The sequence below is a fragment of the Microtus pennsylvanicus genome, chromosome X (assembly GCF_037038515.1).
Source record: "Microtus pennsylvanicus isolate mMicPen1 chromosome X, mMicPen1.hap1, whole genome shotgun sequence".
NCBI classification, from domain to species: Eukaryota; Metazoa; Chordata; class Mammalia; order Rodentia; family Cricetidae; genus Microtus; species Microtus pennsylvanicus.
In genome coordinates, this window is record NC_134601.1 from 34,102,377 (window position 1) to 34,124,096 (window position 21,720).

Here is a 21,720-nt window from a genome sequence, read left to right on the forward strand (position 1 = left end):
GTCTCACCTCTAATTGAGGCAGTTGGTGGCTATTGGAAGAGGAAGAGCTTGCTTTGTTTAAAAGCGTGGCCCCTAGTTTGTTTCCCTCACTCCAGTGGACAACCACATACCCGGTAGTAGTACAAAGGCAGGACAAATTGGGTTCAGTGTGCTTATAAAAATAAGAACATGAAGTTGGGAAAGTAAGAGTGGATGGATCTGAGAGGAGTTAGGGAAGGGGCGAATATGGTCAGAATATAATACAGGAAATTCTCAAAGAATTAACACAACAAAAATTCATGCTTGAAAAATTAATTTTCATTTTCTTCCTTTAAATATTTTGTGAATTATTCAATTTTACACATGTATATGATACATTCTGGTTGCACTTGCCCCTCCAGCCCTTCTTCCTCTGACTGAGTTGCCATTCCACCACTTGCATATTTGTTGTTTTGTTTTGGTTTTACTTTGTGAACCATTTGGGTTTAACTTAGGCTTATTTTAAGTGAGAAAACCCGCATCCAGAAAATCAAACCATTTTTTAGATTAATTTTAAAATTTACCCTGCAAAGTAATGGATTTTGTCATGGCATCTTCCTGAATATGTGTCATTCATTATACCTTCTTCTCATTCATTTCCCCCTTTCTTGCCCCCGCGATTCCTTCCCCACCTCAACTGCTTCCCTTCCTTCCCCACAGTATCTCCTTCTGCTTTGTTATCCTTTTTATTCTATTATCCACCGAGGAAAGATATTTATAAGAAATATTAGAATTTCTCACATTTCTGTGTTGGTAATTAAATGTATTATTATGATGCAGCAAACATATTGATAGCACCTAGTACCTGTAGACACTATTCTAAGCATTTCACAAATAATAACTTATTTAATAATTCTTACAAAGTGGGCCTTGTTACATCTTATCTTAAAGATTAAGAAAATGCAGGCCAAAGATGTTAGGTAAGTTGCTCATGGCCTCTCTGTAGTAATAGGAGCAGTGGGGCTGCGTCCCCAGCACCCCGGCCGCCTTGCTAGCTTATGCCCCAAAATAACAACACACAAATTGTATTCATTTAAACACTGCTTGGCCCATTATATCTAGCCTCTTCTCAGCTAACTCTCGTACCTGGACTGACCCATTTCCAATCATGTGTGTAGTACCCCAAGGTGCGCTTACCGGGAAGATTCTAGCCTACGTCCATCCTGGGTTGGAGCTGAATCGCGTGCGTCTGCCCGGGAGAGGGGAGCATGGCGTCTCTGCTCCAGAGAGTAGAGCTGTCGAGTCTGAGCTCACTTCCTCTTCCTCCCAGCATTCTGTTCTGTTTACTCCACCCACCTATGTTCTAACCTATGAGGGCTAGCCAAGCAGTTTCTTTATTTTTTTAACCAATCACCTTCCTCCATCACCTCTCAATTGTTGACAGAATCTATATAGATTCTGTGTTCTTTGTCACTTTACTATGCTGCTGCTTCAAACACAACAAAAACAAAACATATCCCAAACTAAATACAGTGCATAAGTTCTTGTTTGGCCAGCACTAGGACCTGAATTCAATCACCATAACCCATGTATCTTAGCTTAAGGGCACCATTTCTGTGATGAATCATCATGACCAATAGCAAGTTAGGGAAGAAAGGATTTATTTCGCTCACACTTCCATGTAACAGTTCATCATCAAAGGCAGTGAGGGCAGGAACTTAAGCAAGGCAGGAACCTGGAGGCAGGAGCTGATGCAGAGACCATGGAGGGGTGCTGCTTATTGACTTGCTCTTCATGGCTTGATCAGCCTGCCTTCTACATCATCATCGTTATTACCCCTTATAATAAAAATAGAATCTTTTTTCATACAATATATACTGATTACAGTTTCCCCTCCCTTTACTCCTCCAAGTTCCTCCCCACCACCCCTCCCATCCAGATCCACTCCCTTTCTGTCTCTCATTTGAAAAGTACAGGTTTCTAAGAGATAACAACCAAGCACAACCAAATAAAATATAGTAGATAAAGAAAAACTGTCACATCAGAGTTGAACAGCACCAATCAACAGAAGAAAAAGAGTCCTAAGAAAAGGCACGAGAATCAGAAACCCACTCATTCACACACAGATAAATCCCATCAAATATTAAACTGAAAGCTATTATATATATTTGGAGGACCTGGTGCAGACCCATGTAGGCCCTGTGCTTGCTTGCTGCTTTGGTCTCTGTATGCTTCGTTCACTTGATTTAGAGGGCCTTCTTCTCCTGGTGTCTTCCATCCCCTCTGGTTGCTATACTTATTCTGTCTCCTCTTCCACAGGGTTCCCTGAACTCTGAGGGAAGGACACTCCCAGCCTGCTTTGTTATAAACCCCAGGACCACCAGCCCAGAGATGACAGCACCCACAATGAGCTGGGCCAAATCACATCAATCACTAATTAAGAAAAATTTAATTTATTTTTACAATAATGTTTTTATTATTAAAATAATCTCCAAAAGTTAAGAAAAGAAATAAGAAAATGCCATACAGCTTGACTGCAGCCTCATATTATGGAGACATTTTGTTAATTGAGATTCCTGTCTCTCCGATGACTTTAGCTTGTATCGATGATATAAACCTATCCAGCACCACCATGTAAAAAATAAAGGGCGTAATAGTATGTGTTTGTAATCCTAGTGTCAGAAAGACTGAGACAGGCCCATCTCTGAGGCTCACTGACCACCTAGGTTAGCCTGCTAGGCACGTTCCAAACACTGTCTCAAACAAAAAGGCGGTTAGTACCCATATGATGGGGGAGTGTCATATATCAATCTGTTGATTTCACTGGCTAAGAATAAAGAAACTGCTAGGCCCATTGGATAGGCCACCCTTAGGTGGGTGGAGTAAACAGAACAGAATGCCGGGAGGAAGAGGAAGTGAGCTCAGACTCCACAGCTCTCCTCTCGGGAGCAGACGTCCACCATGCTCCCGGCTCCTGGGCAGACACACGCGATGAAGCTCTGAAGCTCCGACCCAGGATGGACTTAGGCTAGAATCTTCCCGGTAAGCGCACCTAGGGGCGCTACACAGATGATTAGAAATGGGCCAGAGCAGTGTTTAAAAGAATACAGTGTCCGTGTAATTATTTGGGGCATAAGCTAGCCGAGCCAGGCGGCTGGGTGTTTGGGGACGCAGCCCTGCCGCCGCTCCCATATTACTATACCCATAGAATGACAACTGAAGTTGGCTGATGGCTTCGACGTGTAAGAGTACACATGTGCAGGCATACACACACACACACACACACACACATCATAAACTCCCTCAATGCAGAACTAACATCCAACAAACCAACCACCGCCAACAACAAAACCTAGGCCTTTTGATTATCTCTCCTTTAAAGTAACTTCAATGGAATCCACCAAATCTGTTATTTTCTGCTACTTTTGCTGTGTACTTTATGAGCTTCTTCATGTCTGAATCCCATCCCCAGGTTTTTCATATTTTTGATCTATTCAATCCTGGTTTCTTTTTAGGACTTTAACATAAGTGGTTTTATTTCTTTGCCTATTATTCCTGCCCTCAGAAATGCTGCAGCTCTATCTCTTCATTGTCCATTGCAAATCTTGATCTTCAAAAACACTGCTCTGATCTGACTGTTGCATATTGCACATGTATCGAAATAACATATGGTACCTCATAAATATGCACGATTATTGTGTGTCAGTCAATTAAATAATATCCTGTTTGTATCCTCTCAGAATCCTTATCTCCTGCCAGGTAGACTTCAATGGAACTCAAGTAACAATGATCATTGGGTATCACCAGCATACCTCTACATACATGCCACATTGCCCCTTTTGTACTTATTGTTGTCTGTAACACCTATTGAAGCCTGTAACAATCCTATATTACTTAGTATTAACCTCTGTGCTATGTGTATTTGTCTTGTTTTCTTGACAAGACTGTAAGCTTGGGAAGCAGGACTGTATGTTGACTAAATAGTTTCCTGTTTCTTTCTGGGTACCAAGAGATCTTAGAATATAATGGGGAATTGCATGAGCTTTGGATCAGTCACACCAGAACCTAAGTCCTTGTTCCGCCAATGGCAAGCTCTGTGACCGCTGCAAATAAAAGACTCAACAAGGTCGCTAACTGTCATCTAGTAAGGTGTTATCACTGGGTAGCGTGTAATATATCTCAGATACCCTTAACCAACTTGTACATTTGTAAAATGTTTCAATATTTTCATTTCAGTCTCAGCACTTCCGGTTTTTAAGATTCTTTTGGATGAGGTATGGCATTTTCAAAGCATATTAGATGTAACTGATTAAAACATCAGAGCCCTACGGTCATACATTAGAATGTGATTCTTCATAGCTTGACTTCTCCTAAATGGAAACAATGGGGGGGGGTCTAGGATGCCATTGTGTGAAATATAGATGTGTGTGCACACGCATGTGTGTTATCTACATGGGTTCTGTGCAGCCTCATATGTGTGATTTTTTTTTCCAAAGCAGACTTTATGGCATGTATTTGTACAGTGCGTCAATACAAATTACTTAGGAGTAGGCTTCCCCAAACACTTTAATGTACACAGCCAGTTGAGTCATGCTATCGGTTAACATGGAGTTCCTGGTACTAACCCTTTCCAGCCTCTCTACTATCGCTAGGTAAGCAATCTCAGACTACTCAATGGAAGCTGACTCACTGTTACTGTTAAAACATGATTTGCCAAAGAACTTCCTGCATAGTTCTTCCTTTTAGGACAGGAAACAAGTAGTTCCCAAATTCAGCTGGACAGGAACCTTCATGGCCCTCTTTAAATATACACCCAAAGTGGTCCTGCTTCATAGCACAAATAAGCAATTTTCTAGAAGATTCTGGAAGATTCTCAGTGAGATACCCAGAGCGTACACTTGAGAACTGCAAGTTTGTATTAGGTTCATTGCTGACAGGAATTCCAGGCCTTGTACGTGTGCACAGTAGGGCAAGGGTGACTCTCCGTGTGTAACAGCATCACAACATTCGCTGGAGAGTTTGATTTGTTGGGGTTCTTGCCCTGAAACTTCCCATTTTGTTATTGATACAATCATAAAAAAAATACAACTTCTTTTTATTGTTTGCAAGGCAAACCAGTGTTAACCTGTTGTTATTGTTGGGGCTGATTATGTTAAAAAATAAATATAATACAACAAATGCATCTAGATGAGTGTTATCCTTCAAAATACTAAGCTTGAGATACCATGAGTATGAAAAATAGAATTCACCATTCTGCTTTTAAGCATTTGGTAGGTGCCAATATCCAACTAGGTCCTTAAAGCCATCGTGATTTAACCACAACTTAAGATCAGCGGTTCCAGAGCCAGCTGACATTGGAAGTCCTGGCTCTGGCATTTATATGCTCCTTGAAACACCTTCTTTGGAGCCATTCCACAGAAACATAATGTGTAGGCTCTAAGCACTGACAATATTATGCCTGTTCATATGTAATTAAAACTAAAAATACAAGACATAAACATACATTTGAAAAGTCCCATGAACTCCATTTTCTTCATGATAACTGTTTTGGTGAACAAACCCTGTGGTGTTTAGCAAGGATGTCTCACTCTCATTCTCTTGTTTCTGTGGATCTTTGTCTCGGATTCACCTGTAGCTTCCATAAGAATGGCATAGATCACTTTTGGAAACCTCAGATTGTCTCTGAGTCAGCTCTCAACCCAATCAGAGTAACAAATTCTACTGCAATCACACCTAATTTCTTAACCACAGACCAGCACTACTTAAATGATCACTTGCCTTATAAATGAGACTTGGTGTCAAGTGACTTAGTATCTCCAAAGAGCAAATCTCACTCTCAGGCCAATGTTTGGACACTATCTAGAGCGTTAGAATATTTAAAATTGCCCTACTGTATCTTACAATCCAGAAAAATAAATTTCAAGTGGATTGCATGTTTTTCCACTAAGTAGTTCTTATACACTAGCTACATGTCAGGCACTGTTCTAAGCACTCAGAATAAATAGCGAACAAAACCTATGAATTCTTAGCGTTTTGAATCATACACTCTTGATGAGTAAACTAGTACAGTATCCCCTTCTTGTTAATAGAAGATATGTTCTGAGACCCCTGGTGAGGTGTGTATGTATATGTATAAGTATATGTATATTTATCGTGTGTGTAGGAGAAAGCAGAATATATATATACAGAGAAAGCGGGATATATGCACATATGTATGTAAGAATGTATACATGTATATATTGTGTTTTCTCCTATACATGCATGACTAAGGCATAGTTTAATTTACAAAATAAGCTCAGTAAGGGATTGGTTTAAAGCAGCAATTAAAATAGAATAATTGAAATATAATGAAAGGTATTTAAAGCAAGTTTTTATTTCTAGAATTTAATATTTAGTGGTTTTGAGATATGCTTGACCTTGAGTAACTGAAATCATGGTGGGAAACATAGATGAGGGAAGAGTGTTGTATGTTAGAACAAGTTAAAAGGTTGAAGGTGATTGGAAGTCTGGGGAGAAGTCAAAATTGAAAATTGTGTAAACAGCTTGTAATCCCACACTTAGAAGACCCTTAGATACAGAAGGATCATTGAAGGTTTGAGACCAGTCTGGTCTACACAGTGAGTTTCATGTCAGCTAGAGCTACATAGCAAAACCCTGGCTTTTAAAACAGTGAGGAAAAATGGACACCTTGGGGGGGGGGACGGTTTAGCAGAGACTAGAAAATAGCAAAGAAATTTTCTCTGTTCATATCTGAGAGGAAATATTCAAATGTAGTGTGAGCCCCCCCAAAGGAACATTCTAAAAGGTGGCAACTCACTAAGCAGAGAGCAGTGTGGCTGGCGCAGAGGGGTGAGAGGTAGGGATGGCAGGCGAGGTCACAGAGGCGATGGCGTCGGGGAAACGTGGATTTCAGAGTCTTTAAAATGCTCAGTTCTTTTTTCAAAAATTTTAAGAGATTTTAATTTTGTTTTATTTAATCCAGTGTCTTCCATAGGTTATTTCAACATGGAATCTGATGTGTATGCCACTTTGAAGAATGGTTGAGAGTGATTCTCAGCATTAACCTTGAGCGTACACATGCACACAGACACATATGTCATATATATGCCTACACACATGAAAAATAGAAAAAGATAAAAAAATTCCTAGCCAACTTCCAGGAGTTTACAATCCATAGCTCTGAGAGAAACAGAGAGCAGTGGGATTGATTTTTAGCTTGGAGCCTATTTTGCTCTATCAGCAACCTAGAACATGTTGCCTGAGGCGCAGAGGTACACATGAAAGCATAGGACAGCATCCCGTTTTAACTGTGATAACAGTGCAAATGAACGAAATGCAAGCTTATAGTCTACCAGTATCCTTCCATTCAGCAATCCTTCACTACAGAAATGATTATAAAACCTATAGGAACCCAACTGATAAAAATAGCCATGTGAATGGGCAAAATCTAAGTAAAGGATATTCCTTGCACCATTGTATGTAATAGCAAAACAAGGAAATGACTTATTCTAGTATTAATTTTCTATTTGTACAGAAGAAAGAATCATGCATATACTATGAAATATTATGTAGTCTTTAAAACAAATAGGGCAGATCTGTAGATATAATTGGGCATAAAGACTAAAAATGCTTTTTATGCAGGAAAATCAAGTTATAGAATAATATGCATAACATGATCAGTTTTCCATTAAAAATCATTGTGTGTCTCTTGAGAGGATTTTGTTTCTAGGTTTTGCTTGTTCATTTGTTTGTTTGAGATAGGGTCTCAGACTCTTGCCCAGGTTATCCTTGAACTCACAGAAATCTCCCTACCCTCAGATTCCCGTGTAGTGGATTACAGGCATGAGCCGCCACACCCAGGTTCATTGTGTGCTTCTGTGTGTAATTGTATAGAAAAAGCTCTGTGGTACATACATACCAACAGCCTGTTGCTTGTGGGCATGAGGATGAAATTGAACTAGACAATGAACTGAGGACGGAGGGCTAGAGATGGGATTTTCTTTTTTACACTTCTGTTTTTGTTTAAATCCCTTTGCATTCTAAATGAATTGCTTTTATTTTTTTAAGTTAAAAATGAGGGAGTAATCTGATACCACGCATTTCTGAACGTTCCCAGGAAAGAACTCTGAAGGCAGTAGCGTATTTGTTGCAACATAATCAGTGTGCCACTGTCCATGTGATGGGAACAGCGTTGAATGCGCGCTGTGTGGCCTTTGGGAAAAATACAAAGTTTTTGGCCTTCGGTTTTCTGAAAATGGAGATAATACCTGCCCTACTTATTTTATCTCTAGTCGTGGGAAGAAAATGGAAAAGGAGTTTAAAAATTATAAAGCCCTCCAAAAATGTGAAGACTAATATTTCATGTGCCATTTAATGGCCCACTTCTTTTGAGCAGTGGTCAAGCAACATAAAACTTCAGTTTCAAAGAGAGAATTTGCATGATTTCTTAGAGTTTAATGGAACCCCTAGGTTTTATATGAACACAGTATAGACATTTTCCTTAAATGTCCCAGAGTGTTTTGTGGGAAATATCCCGTTACAAATAGGTGTTGGCAAAACCCTCAAATTGTTTACTCCACTCATCATAGAGCCAACTAGTTCAGCCATGTTGCGTTAGTCAACGTGCTTTTCCATGTTCAGGGTCTAGCATTATTACGTGGGTGGGTGGCTAGATATCCAGGCTTGTCTGGATCTGTTTCATTTTACCCTGTCCATCTCATTTAATTACCAATAATGCTCTTTTATTTTTTTCCTTTTTTTGGTTTTTTTGAGACAGGGTTTCTCTGTGGCTTTGGAGACTAGCCTGTAACTAGCTCTTGTAGACCAGGCTAGCCTCAACTCATAAAGATTCTCCTGCCTCTGCCTCCCGAGTGCTGGGATTAAAGGCGTGTGCCAACTGCCCGGCTCAGTAATACTCTTTTCATTCCCCCAAAGTTTTCTAGTTATAAAGATCAGTGTCTTAGGGTTTCTATTGCGGTGATAACACAAGACAACCAAAAACAACTTGAGGAAAGTGGTCTTTGGTTTACATATCCCAGGGCACAGTCCATTGGAGGAAGCCAAAGCGGTACGTCAAGGCAGGACCTGAAGCAAAAACCATGGAGAGATGCTGCTTAGTGTCCCTTGTCTTGCTCAGTTTGCTTTCTTATACAACCCAGGACTACAGTGGTCTGCACACACCCCACATCAATCATTTAATCAAGAAAACATCATATAGACTTGCCTACAGGCCTGTTAGGCATTTTTCTCAGCTGAGATTCCTTTGCCAGATATGTCTAGATTTTTTTGTCAAGTTTATAAAAATAAAACAGGCAATTGGTTATATTGAAACTCTGCTACGGTCACATATGGAATGTGGGAGGAAACATAGAAATCCCCTGGTTGAAAAGCACTGTACCCAAAAAGGAGACTAGGTCATGAATTTGAGAGGGAGTGGAAGGGAGAAAGGGAGGAATTCTTGTGGGGAGTAAAGGGAGTGGAACTGATGTAAATGCAGTACTCATACAGTGAAATTTTCAACAAAGCAAAAGAAAACAGAAAATGGCTCAGTCTAAACAAGCTCTTTCTTTACTCACCTCCATAGAAATGCCAATGTTTTCTAAATGTGAACGCTGGCTCTTTTGGAGATTTGATGGCCTTAGAATCCAAAGCTTAACCAGGGCTTAGAACTGGTGAGGGCCTCCAAAGGGCCAGCCTACGAGCTGTCCGCTAGTGCAGAACTTTCCCTACACTTTGTCTCCATGTCGCATTGATTAATTCTCCTGATCAGAAATGTATTTAGAGGACAGAAGCAATTGATCATCAAACAATGAAAAAGGATTGCAGATTGTTCATCGGTTCCCTCCTGCCCTGAAAGTGAGATCTTCTTTTACAGAAGGGGCTGCTTCCTGGAGGAATACAGATAGAAAGGAGGAAGAACTTTGGAGTATTAAGTATCTGCGTTGTGAATTCTCCCATAGTGACAACCTAGGAACTCAGGGGACTGTGAAGGTGGGCTCAGAAGGGAAGGAGGTATCAAGGACACACGATACTGATTTGCAGAAAAATGTCTTGTGCACAATTCCTACCTTGAAGAAGAAAACCTGGTTTTCTCTGTCATCTGCTATTTCTTCTCTTTCTCCCCATTCTCTATTGCTCAGTACCCCAAATTAAGCTGGTTCTCAAGGAAGGTCTGCATAGGTCTGGGAATATGACTCATCATATTGCTGCTGCAAGAATATGGATTATTGGGTCCATTTTGGGACACACTCTTAAGTGATGACCTTCCCACATAAGGCCTAATCTTCCTCCCCGAAGGAGCTCACTGTCTTCAAAGGGCACGCTGTCACTGGATTTAGGTGAGACTCAGTTAATGAAAAGGAAACTCCAGGGAACATTTGAGTACCAATTTCCAATATTGATCACCTCCAAACAAAATGTAAATTGATAAGCAAGGGCACCCAGAGGAGGGTTGACATGTACATTTATTTACAATGTCTAAGCGTGTGCTTAGGCAGCAAAATGAGGGAAAGGAAAATTCTAAGGAATGGAAGTCCTTAAGGTTTGGCATCAGACATAGGTGTGGATAGGGAAAGGTTTAGAAGGAGGAGTCTGTTCTGATGAACATGAAATGGTTTTCTGAAGAGGGAGGAATTCACTTGGCTGAAGAAAGATAGAGGTAAAATCGTTTTTTTTTTTCTAAATTAAAGTTCATAAAGCATGTCGTTTGAAACGGGCGTTTTTCATCTGACTAAACACTGAGCAATAAATCTCTACGGCATTTCCTGTGGCTAAAGTTGAGATGTAATGAGGATCAGATCATAAGTAGCTGGGAATCCAGATGCAGGACTCTAGGCATGCTGGCAGTCCATGGAGAGTGTTACTGAAAATGCCTTACTAGAGTTGGGGCCTTAGCCCAAGACTGGGATACAGGATGAAGAAGTCCAGAAGAGCCTTCACAAGGCAGCTGCTGAGAGTCGCTATAGAGCTGGAAGCAGGACTAGGGGATGCCCTTAGGTTTCTCAGAGTATCTTAAAAAATGCTCACCTTCTCCCATGCCCACCTAGTGAACCCCTAATTTCCAAACAAACCCCGTAGCATCTAAAGAGTAACTTAATTCTGCAAAAACGCAGACTCAACTAATGGCAGACTTGGAGCATCTATTAACTCCCCTGATTTTGCACATTAAGTTAGTGAGTATTGCATCGTTTCTAACTTGGAAGACATAAGAATGGAATTTTACTTCCATTTTTGATAGATGATGAGCCTTAAAAAAAAGCAATGTGTTTAGAATTTGTTCCCATAGGAATGAACACGTTTTTACTTCACAGTCTCTGGGCCCTTTCTCTGAACCTCAAATCCCCAGGGAAACCTATATCACCAATTGACTAACCTAGTTTATGAAAGGTGCTTAGTGGGTTAAGACTTTCGTGGAACTATGTGAAATTAATTAGCCTTGTCAAATTTTATTTGCTTAACTTCTCTCCAACTATATCTTCATGGACCTACTTGAAATTAATTAACCTTGTCAAATTTTATTTGCATACATTCTCTTTACAACTGTTTCTTCTCTCCTCCAAGTACAAGTTTTTAATAAGCTTGATTTTAAACAATGCGAGCTAAGAGAATCTGTACAAAGAGCTGGAAGAATTTAAATCCATGAGTTTATTATTAACACAGTAGCAAATATATCAAGGGAACACACCCGGGGAAAAGTGTTTCAAATAAACACAGATCTGCTGGGAGAGAGGTCTGTACCCAATAAGCAAGCTGGAAGAGGCCTATTTGCTTGGTGATGCCCAGCAGATAAGCCGGGCAAACCTCGGTGTGATTGAAGAAGCCAGTTTCATACTAGCCTAGTTCAGGCAAACTCCTGACGGGCACCTGCTGCTCCAAGCGATTCTCAGGATGATGGTGTTCGCGTTTTGGAAGGTCTTTCTGATATTAAACTGCCTTGCAGGTAAGGAATGGATCTTCCAATTATCGTTAGCAACCGGAAGTCGAATTGCTCTTTAGACTAAAATTGCAAATTTTTACAGAAATCTTCCTCTCCCAGACTTCCAAGAGACTGTGATTAGTGTGCTGTTCTTTCTCTTTTCAGAACTTTTGCTTAGCAAATATGTTCCTCCGTGTTGATGATTGGGAGGTCAGTCTGCAGTAAAATTGGCTTACACCGCTTCTGAAATATGTTTTCCAGTTGGTTTTCCCAATTTTTTTATTTAGTTTGAAAAGTGAACAAGGGAATTTACTCAGAAAGCAAAGTTTGTGCTTAAAGATAAGATTTCTGCGTTAGCTCACTGTTTCCCCAGAGTTCACCATGATTCCCTCACTTTGCCACAACAAGCGGAGCCGGGGCTCAAGATTGTGTGAGCGAGCATATTTGTCTCGGTGACGAGAGAGACTCATAGAGCGCTCGGTTAGCAAAGATTTCCTTCAAAGTCTGGTTTTCAAGTTGTAGGAATGCATTGCAGAAATTACAGTATGGTTGGTTTTAGGGATTTGAGCAGAACAAAATCATTTTTAGAGACTCAAACTGTTTTGTTTGTTAAGCCCAGAAGAGGTAATTAATTTGGAAAGTCCCTTGGCTGAGGTTTTAAAGCAAACGCCATGTGTCTTTTCAATCTGTTCTGATGGTAAGTTAAGTTTGTGGTAGCTACAATAATGTTTATCAAACATTATTTTTAAGTCATGCGTAATGTTAGTCTGTCATTAGCTTACAATTTTATAAGCATATTTAGTGATACGAAAGCCTGCTCAGGATAAAATATGTGAAGTGTCAAGACATGCAAACATTAATTATAATAAATTAAAAGAAGGAAATATAATAATCATGGTTACTTCTGAGTTATATAATTAAAGATTTTGATTTTATTTTCCTGATTTTTTATGATTAGGAAAAATACTAATTCTAATATTGTCTTCTGGTTAGTAGTAAATCTTTAAATATCCATTCTTAAATGTTTAAACAAAGATGTTCTATGGAGTCAAAAGTCACCGGAAAGCAATTTTGAATTTATTCCATGATCTTTCCTGGCCATAGAGCCTGAAACGTGTTACTTAGTTACTTTACCTTAGAATTTTGTTTCTATTTAATAAATATGGTAAATCTTTGTCATTCCCTTTGATTGTTAGCTACTTTGGTCAAACCATAAGTTTTCTGCACCAACCCTAAATGAGCACACCTTTTAATTCTTTATGTAAAGTCTTACCCTGTTCTATATTAGAGAGATCGTAATAGGTACATGAACGACTTGTATTATAAATATATGCATATAAACCTATAATTTTACTGATGATAAATAGAATGGATATTCACTATATTTGAGAATGTGTATATTTATAAATGAAAATATAATCTTACCACTCAGATTTGAGTAAATTATCAATTTCTCTTTATAGGAATGGATATTGCATTCAAATGGAGCCTATGCCTTGTTCCTCATTTTTTATTATTTAAACTTAGCATGATGCTTGGATCTTGTTTGTAACTTTCAGTAGATGGCCCAATCAGAGTGAGCCATAAATACCTGGGTATTTTTCTTAATTAGTGGTGTGGTTTTGTTGTCATTGTTTGACATATGCAGTGTTTTAGCGGGCCCAAAGCAAACTCGGATAACACAGCAGGTGACGTGGAAATGGAGTATAATATAATATCATCCACTGTAGTCGCATTCGTGTGAACGCCAGACAAAAGAAGATTTAGGTAATCTATATGTGTTATTCACAGACATCCACGTCACTTCACTGTCCTGAGCCATCAGCTGATAATGTCTCTCTAAAAGTACAGCTTTATGCTTAACCTGCATTTGTTTCATAGAAAGGCTATTTTTTTTGTATCAAACATGTTGCATAGTAAACATGTTGTAAGAAAAATTCACTACCCCCAAACCCAAACATCTGGAAATGATTTTCATAGTCACATTTAAAATCAAATTTCTGCACAGCTAATCAGGAAGACGTTAGTTTAATCAAAATACTTTCAGCGATGTCTGAGGTCTTATTTTAATTTCCATTTCAGCAAAACTAATTTTAGTTAAAACTTTCTCCCGCAAAAATTGATGCAGATCGTTTTAGCTCCATGTGATATGTAATTGTCACCTGGTGGAATATGTCACTCTTGTTTTCCTCTAAGGGAGGGATGCATTCAAAAGAAGTGATATATTTGAATGTTGGTTTTGAAATCAAACGCAAAAATTGTATGATCCTTTGGTTATATTATTCTGCAACTAAAAAAAATGAAGCAACTTTACATGGAAGGGGGCAGAAATGAAATCACTTGAAGTGCACCCGGTCAGTACAGTCAATTGGGCAGTATTTTTGCTGTGGCACAGTAGTAGTCTACTAATCCTCCAAATAAGCAAGGGCCTTACCCACATTTTAGGCATTAAATGGGTGCATAATCATCACCAAAATAGAGCACATTTAAACTCTTTAGAATGCTGATTAATTTAAGCATACACATCTTGAATTATTTTCCTTAGATGATAAACACTTATTTTTAGAAGCAGTCATGTACATTTCAACCACATTCACAGTTTTGCTTTGTTCATTAATTCAATCAAGTCATGGAGGAAAATTGTAAGTCAGGGTTTTGTTTTGTTTAAATCGGGTATTAGTCTTCAGCCTATTACTTATGTGCATTCGGTTAATGTGGGTGTTTTTATTTTCTCAATTTTAAATATTGTTTTTCAATATAAAGTAAATTTAACCCAAAGAAAGAATTCTTTTTCTTCTGATATTCACAGAGCTACCTCTTGGTTAGTACTACGTTTGCCCTGTTCATTATCTACATGTGACTATCTAAATTTAAATTAATTCAAGTTAAGTAAAATTACACCATGACCTCATCAGTTTTCCTAGCCACATTCCACATGAGTAGTGACTACTGAACTGAATGGGGTGGAGCCAGAATATTTCCACGTCCACCTCCATCTTCAGCTTCACAGAAAGTTCTATTGGACGGTGGTGAGCTAGAGCATGATCTTAGAGGATTAAATAATATGCAGTAACAGAATGCTTTCTTTCTTTTTTTTACTATCCAGATCTTAATTTTCAATCACACTGTTGAATCCAAAGATACAAGGCTGTTTACAGAAGTGGTTTATTCTATGTACAAGACAGAAAATACAAAAGACTGATCCGAGCTAGTAAAGCACATTTGTGAGGCTCTTCAAAGGGACATAAGAGCCAACTGAAAGAATGGCCAAATGCCAAAAATTGAGAAATTAAAATTATAACTAAAACTAGAAACTAAATGCCCATGAACCCACAATGATATTTTTCCTGTGTAGAGCAGAATTAATGATAATGGAAATCATTTTTTATATTCTGGGATAAAAAACACTATATCATTTTGATATATATTTATGTCTCTTATCCTGGAATATCAAAATGATTGGGCAGTTGTATTTCAGGGACTCCGTTATTATAATTGCAGTTGTTTGAATCTCTGCTCTATTTACCTATTGCCATTGTACCCAAGTACTCCCATCTTCAGGCTACTGAACATTCTTGTCATACTTAACTATATGCTTTTAAATATACTATTGATGTTAAAGAATATGTGACATGTGCATAGTTCCTCTAAATGATGTGCCATATTCTATAGATTAGTATGATGTGTTTCAAAATAGAAAAATATTGATGCTTGTGTCACAAAGCACTGAAATATTGAATTTCCTTAAACAGATGAATTGAACAGTTGTGCCATGAAGGAAATATTTTTTAAAGTTTTTACAACTATTTTATGTGCATGCATGTTTTACCTACATGAATGTATGTGTACCATGTATGTTCCTGGTGCCTACGGAGTTTTGAAGAGGGGTCCGATCTGGAATGATAGGGATAGTTGTGAGTCAGCATGTAGGTGCTGACAAGGATACCGGTATCTTCTTGAAGAGTAAAAAATGCTCTAAACCACTGATCCATCATTTCTGATGGATCATATTGTCTTATATTAAAATATAAGAAAAATCCATTTCTGAAGGCTCATCAGAAGTGTCAGTATATGTACTTGGTTTTTAGACTCTTGTTTCTCAGTGTTTTATTTTTCTGTCATCAGATTTCTTTGGAATATTCCTGAATCATCTTCTCCATTTATATTACTGCACTGAAAAGCAATGCTTGTGCTGAGATCATTGAGGGATTGACTTCTCTCTCTCTGGTCTCCTGGGACCTTATACCTCTTCTGTACATGTTTCTTCTCACCCTTTAAGAGTCAGGTTGTACATACAAGACTATTCATTAGTTCTTGATTTACACTTGGAATTTGAAACCCTTGCTTCTGTGGTAATATATACTCATTGGTCTGAGCAGAGATTCTTCCCATGACTTCTTTCTCAATCATAACTCCTTTAATTTCCCACCACAGCATAATCTTCCAATGTGAAGCAATTAAAGGCGCATTTTCTGCCTGATGCTGTTGTTAGTACCTTGATAGCCAAAATACTCCATGTTTTTTATCCTTTTTCATATTTTTTTTATTAAATTGCTTTTCCACTTTACATACCAACCTCAGTTCCCCTCCCTCCCCTTCTCCCATCCTGCATTCACTCCGCAGAAAGGGTAAGGTCTTCCTTGGGGAATCAACAAGGTCTGGTATACTAACTTGAGGCAGGACCAAATTTTAAAAAATAAATATAATTTATTTTTTCACTTTTTTGTTTGTTTGTTTGGTTTTGTTTTTGTTGTTTTTTGGGAAAAGGTTTCTCTGTGTAGTCCTGCCTGTCCTGGAACTCCCTGTGTATACCAGGCTGGCCTCAAACTCTGAGATGTGACTGCCACTACCTACTAAGATTAGGGGTGTGCACCACCACCACCTGGCTTCACTTCTAGGGAAAAAAGAAGATAAAAGTGTTTCTGTCTCAGGCCTGTGGGTTAAGTGTCTGTTGGGTGAATGAGTTTCATAGTGTCTGGGAAAACCAAGTTATCTTCATTATTATGTTTTCTTTTCTCATTTACGTTTTTACAAACCCAGTGTTTTGGCGATTTGTCAAATCCTCTTCTACTAAATCATTTTCTGTATTGAATTCAGATATCCTGATTGTTTCATTGATTTCTGTAGAGCAGAGAAACCGTACACCTGCCTGTGGTTCACTTTATTACAGGGACTTCTGGAGTATGATGTCCTTAAACAACCAAACATATGATATATTCAAACTGTTAAATCTCACAACCAGTGTGTAAATGATGTTCCATGATAAAGTTTAGATTGATGCATGTCAAAGAGATACAAGCCAAACTGAATGAGTTCCAGGTAGTCAGTGCTGAGACATTTAGTCTATTATCATTACAGCAGGAAGCAGTCAATCACGGTACTGGAGCAGTAGCTGACAGCTTTATGTCTTGATTCTCAGGCAGCAGGCAGAAAGAAAGACACGAGGCTTGGCATGGGCTGAGGTTTTTCTAAAGAAGTTTATTTGAAAAATTAAAAATTAAAAACACAGATCTAAGCTCTGTTGTTTGTTGTCACTTTATTAAGGTTGGCCAATGCCTGAAAACTATCTGTTCCTCAGAATTTAAGAATTGTTTATGTTGCTGAATATGGGCAATATGAGCAATATGAGCAATAAAATGGTTTGGTGATTTTGCTTTGCCAATTGTTACCGTGAGACAATGTATAGTGTTCTTAAAAATGTCCCATGTAAAGTTTGAAAATACTGTCTGAATTCCAATATGTAATTTCTGAGCTTTTACAATCTCAAATTATTACAGGCATATGTGTCTCTTATGAAAAATAGGAAATGTTTGAATCAGATTTGTATTGCTTATATCATTGAATTTCATTCACTACCACACTGGTGGGCTAGAAATGGCTTTCTGTTGCTTTGACATGGCAGTCAGAGATTGGGACTCTCATTCAACATTGTCTCCCCAGTATTTAGCACGAAATTGATGTTCAACAGGTTCCAGTTAGATGGGAGGTGTCTGTAATATATCAGAACATCAATGATACTGTAACACATGCATCCCATATGTACAAGTATTTTTCAGTTAATTTTAAATTGAGAAACAAGAAGTCAAATAAGAGTCAGGCATTGTAGTCATCTATTTCTCTGAAGACTTTTTTCTGCATTGCTGGTGATCAAAATCAGGGCTTTACACATGCTAGCCAAGTACCCTGATCCATATTTTCAGTCCTGAAGACTTTTTTAATGTATAACTTCATCCTCAATTTCCTTTCCTCTACTTTGAATTATTTTTAAGTAAAATTAGATTATTTGTCTTCCCAGGAAACTCAAATGGAAATTATAGAACTAAAAAAATACAATAATAAAAATAAGAAACATGCTGATAGACTCAGAAGTATAGCAGAGATGACAGGAAATAGAATCTGTATCTGGTGAAACTATTGTTCAAGAATTAAGGGAAAATAATAATGAGATTCTCAGTCAAAGGGGGAAAATATCTTCATCTAGCAGGCATACCCTTGAAGAATGGCTCAAGGAATTACTTCTGAAATATAGAAGATGATAAAAAGAAAGATCTTAAAGCATTATGGAGACAAAAGGAACAAAAGAAAGGGCAGAAATATGAATATGTGTATGTGTGTATCTGCTTTAACTCATAAATGCTGTGTGTCATATGTGATAATTGAGACAAAAACTACAGCACTCTCTTATACCATTATCTTGGACTTGAGACGATGACATGTAAATATTGAAAAGGTAAGTGGCCCTAAATGTAAGTGAAATTTACACATATCACTCCAACTAGTAAAATATTGACACCAGTAGATTGCTATGTGGTGTAGGAGGTCCTTCTGTCTATGTGTTGCTTTTATTGATTAATGAATAAAGAAACTGGCTTGGCCTATAGTAAGGTAGAACTTATATAGGCGGGGAAAACTAAGCTGAATGCTGGGAGAAAAGAGATGGAGTAGGAGAAAAGCCATGGAGCCGCTGCCAGAAACAGACATGCCAAAACTTTGCTGGTAAGCCACTGCCACGTGGTGATACACGGATTAATAAAAATGAATCAAATTAATATGTAAGAGTCAGCCAATAAGGAGCTAGATCTAATGGGCCAAGCAGTGATTTAATTAATACAGTTTCTGTGTGGTTATTTCAGGAGTCTGGGCAGCCAGGAAATGAACAAGTAGCCTTACTACAACAAATTGGCGTCCATTCACATATTCATAGTGGTTTATTTAATCTTTTATTTTGCAGTGCTGGGAATTGAACTCAGAGTCTTGTGCATGTTATGTGTATTACAGTACTTTAAATTATATCTTCTTGTATAGAGCGCACAACCAAACAATAGCATAATGGACGTTTCCCCCCAAGCACCTACAGAACATGGACTAAGAGAAACCACATACTGGGCCCTGAAAGCCTGAATTTAAAATAATGGAAATTGTGCACAGCATGGCATTTCAATATAATGCAACTAAACACAAATCAGTAATGAAGAGAATGAGGTTGTAGCTACTTAGTATGCCTACTTAGCATGCCCAAGTCTCTGTTTTTCATCTTCAACTCCATAAAAAGTTACTGATGTTCCTCAAAGTGGTTTCTTTATGTGCAATATTTCTGTCTACATTTACTCTGTTAAAAATTAAAACAAAAAAATTAGGAAAATATACAACACATATTCCTTTAGTCACCAGATCAGTGACAAAAATTACCTGTTATTTAGATTTTGGTTCGCTCCACTCATAAAAGGATGAAAGTGTAAAAGAAAACTGACATCTTAGTACAACCTTGGATATAACAGATCTCCCAGTAATCCCCTCACCCCCACCACAGTTCTTGGGTATAGAACTCATCTGGAATTTTTGTAGTTTGGGATTTGAAAGCCCTAGCAAAGCCTTAGCTTCTGACTTATCTAATTTTTCTTAAATAAATGCTCTGTATTCAAAGACGACTGTATCATGGGAAATCTGTATTCAAGGACCACTGTATCATGAGAAATCTGAGTTGGTTGTTCTCCATCCTCAAGCCCTTTAGTGTCCCTGAGCAAGACAGTAAGGAGCTGTGTATAACCTGACCCATATATGAATTGCTAGTCCGATGTCACTACCTCACTGTCACCTAGGTTTTGATCATCTTCATGTCATAACTTGTTAGAAACTTATGAGTTATAAAGTCTTTCCTGTGTTTATTTTCTGCCTCAGGTCTCCTGTATGTTTCATTCTGCTCTCTTCCCTGTCTTAGCGTCACTAGACAAGATGTTTTGTATTGTGTGATGAAAATGCCATCAGAACATATGTACTACTAATTATCTGATGCTTGTCTTTTCAGGTCATGTTAGTATGGTGCAAGTGACGATCCCAGACAGTTTCTTGAATGTGACTGTTGGATCTAATGTCACTCTGCTCTGCCTCTATACCACCACTGTGACGTCGCTGGACAAGCTCACAATCCAATGGTCTTTCTTCCACAATAAGGACATGGAGCCAATTTCTGTAAGGATTCTCTAAATTATTCCCACTAAGTAGTTCTTTTTGAAAACCGTTGGGATGAGCATATGAAGGAACAGTGAAATATGAAGGAAGTAGTGAGAACAATGACAAAACTTGAGACACAGAGTTTTTAGATAGCTGTTTAGGGAAGACAGTCTATCTGAATGACGTGGTCTTTGAGTTACCTTGTTTATGTTTGTCTGTTATCTCAATTTTGAATAGTCAGCACCATATATATCATGTATTCCAGAATAGCCACAGGCTTCCTCGTATGTGAAGTAAGCAGTAGCTTTTTAAAAGATATCTTCCAGAAGTTTCCCCGTTATTTCCAGAAGAATCCAGTTCACATGCCACCCCAATGACTCTGCTTAATTTAATGACTGGGATCTGCCTGTGAAGGGAATTCACTCATTGTTCCAGATTGAGTCCTGACAATTAGAGATTCCACAGATCAGTGGAGAAGGATCATGGTAGCATTGAACCCTATGTAATCGAGGGCAGCATGAGGTTAGAAGATAAAGAATGGAAGGGGTGAGTAAGGGGTTTGGGAGAAGTTGCCAGAATAGGGTGGATGAGCACCTATGGGGAAGGATGATGATTCCACAGGCAAAATGCCTATCGCTAGATTTTCTTCATTTGACTTTGAATAGTAATTATTTTTGAAAATTATCCCAAGAGATAAAATTGTATTACAGAGAGATGTGTACATCTGGGCACATGTGTATGCAAACGCACATACCATTCGTACCTTTATACATCTCTTGAAGAAAAAGATCTCCAGTTACCAGGTTCTCAAAATGATTCATGACCCCAAATAGAGAAGAGACAAACACCAGTGGGGTGGGATAGTCAGCGGCTCCTGGGTTGGGCTTTGGAGGAAAAGGGAGCTTTGTTCATTAGAAAGATAAGGGAACATGGCCTAGAAGCAGAAGTGGAGGGAGAGGAAAGTAAGCTTGGAGGAACTACATCTTAGCCAGCTAAGCTTCTGCTTAGCTCACTGACTCTTTGTTGGTACTCAATTTCTTTATCTGAGACTGTGAACTTTTCCTTATCAAAGAGCACACCCACAGGGAGAGTCCTTCAATGGTACCCTGTATTCATCATTAAACAGTTTTGTTTAATATTGGTTATGGTTAGACAATATTGGTATCACTCCATGCCTCCCTCTCTTTCAAATACAGTAGAATGACAGTACTCGTGGCGACAAGGCATATGAAAACACTTAAAAAATATAAAGCCCTCTCACTCTTATCCCATGCAAGCATCACCATCAGCAGCAAATAATAATACTAATGCTAGCTGGGCGGTGGTGGCGCACGCCTTTAATCCCAGCACTTGGGAGGCAGAGGCAGGCGGATCTCTGTGAGTTTGAGACCAGCCTG

At 38.5% G+C, this 21,720-nt stretch overlaps 1 protein-coding gene across 8 annotated transcripts in view; it reads left to right on the forward strand.

Moving 5' to 3' along the window:
- Vsig1 (V-set and immunoglobulin domain containing 1) overlaps nt 1-21,720 on the forward strand; it is a 163,166-nt gene that overhangs the window by 118,714 nt on the left and 22,732 nt on the right. For all 8 annotated transcript variants that reach the window (XM_075958167.1, XM_075958174.1, XM_075958168.1 and 5 more), the window contains one exon: nt 20,178-20,341. In XM_075958167.1, the coding sequence (XP_075814282.1) occupies nt 20,178-20,341 (164 nt within the window). The remainder of the gene's footprint in view (nt 1-20,177; nt 20,342-21,720) is intronic.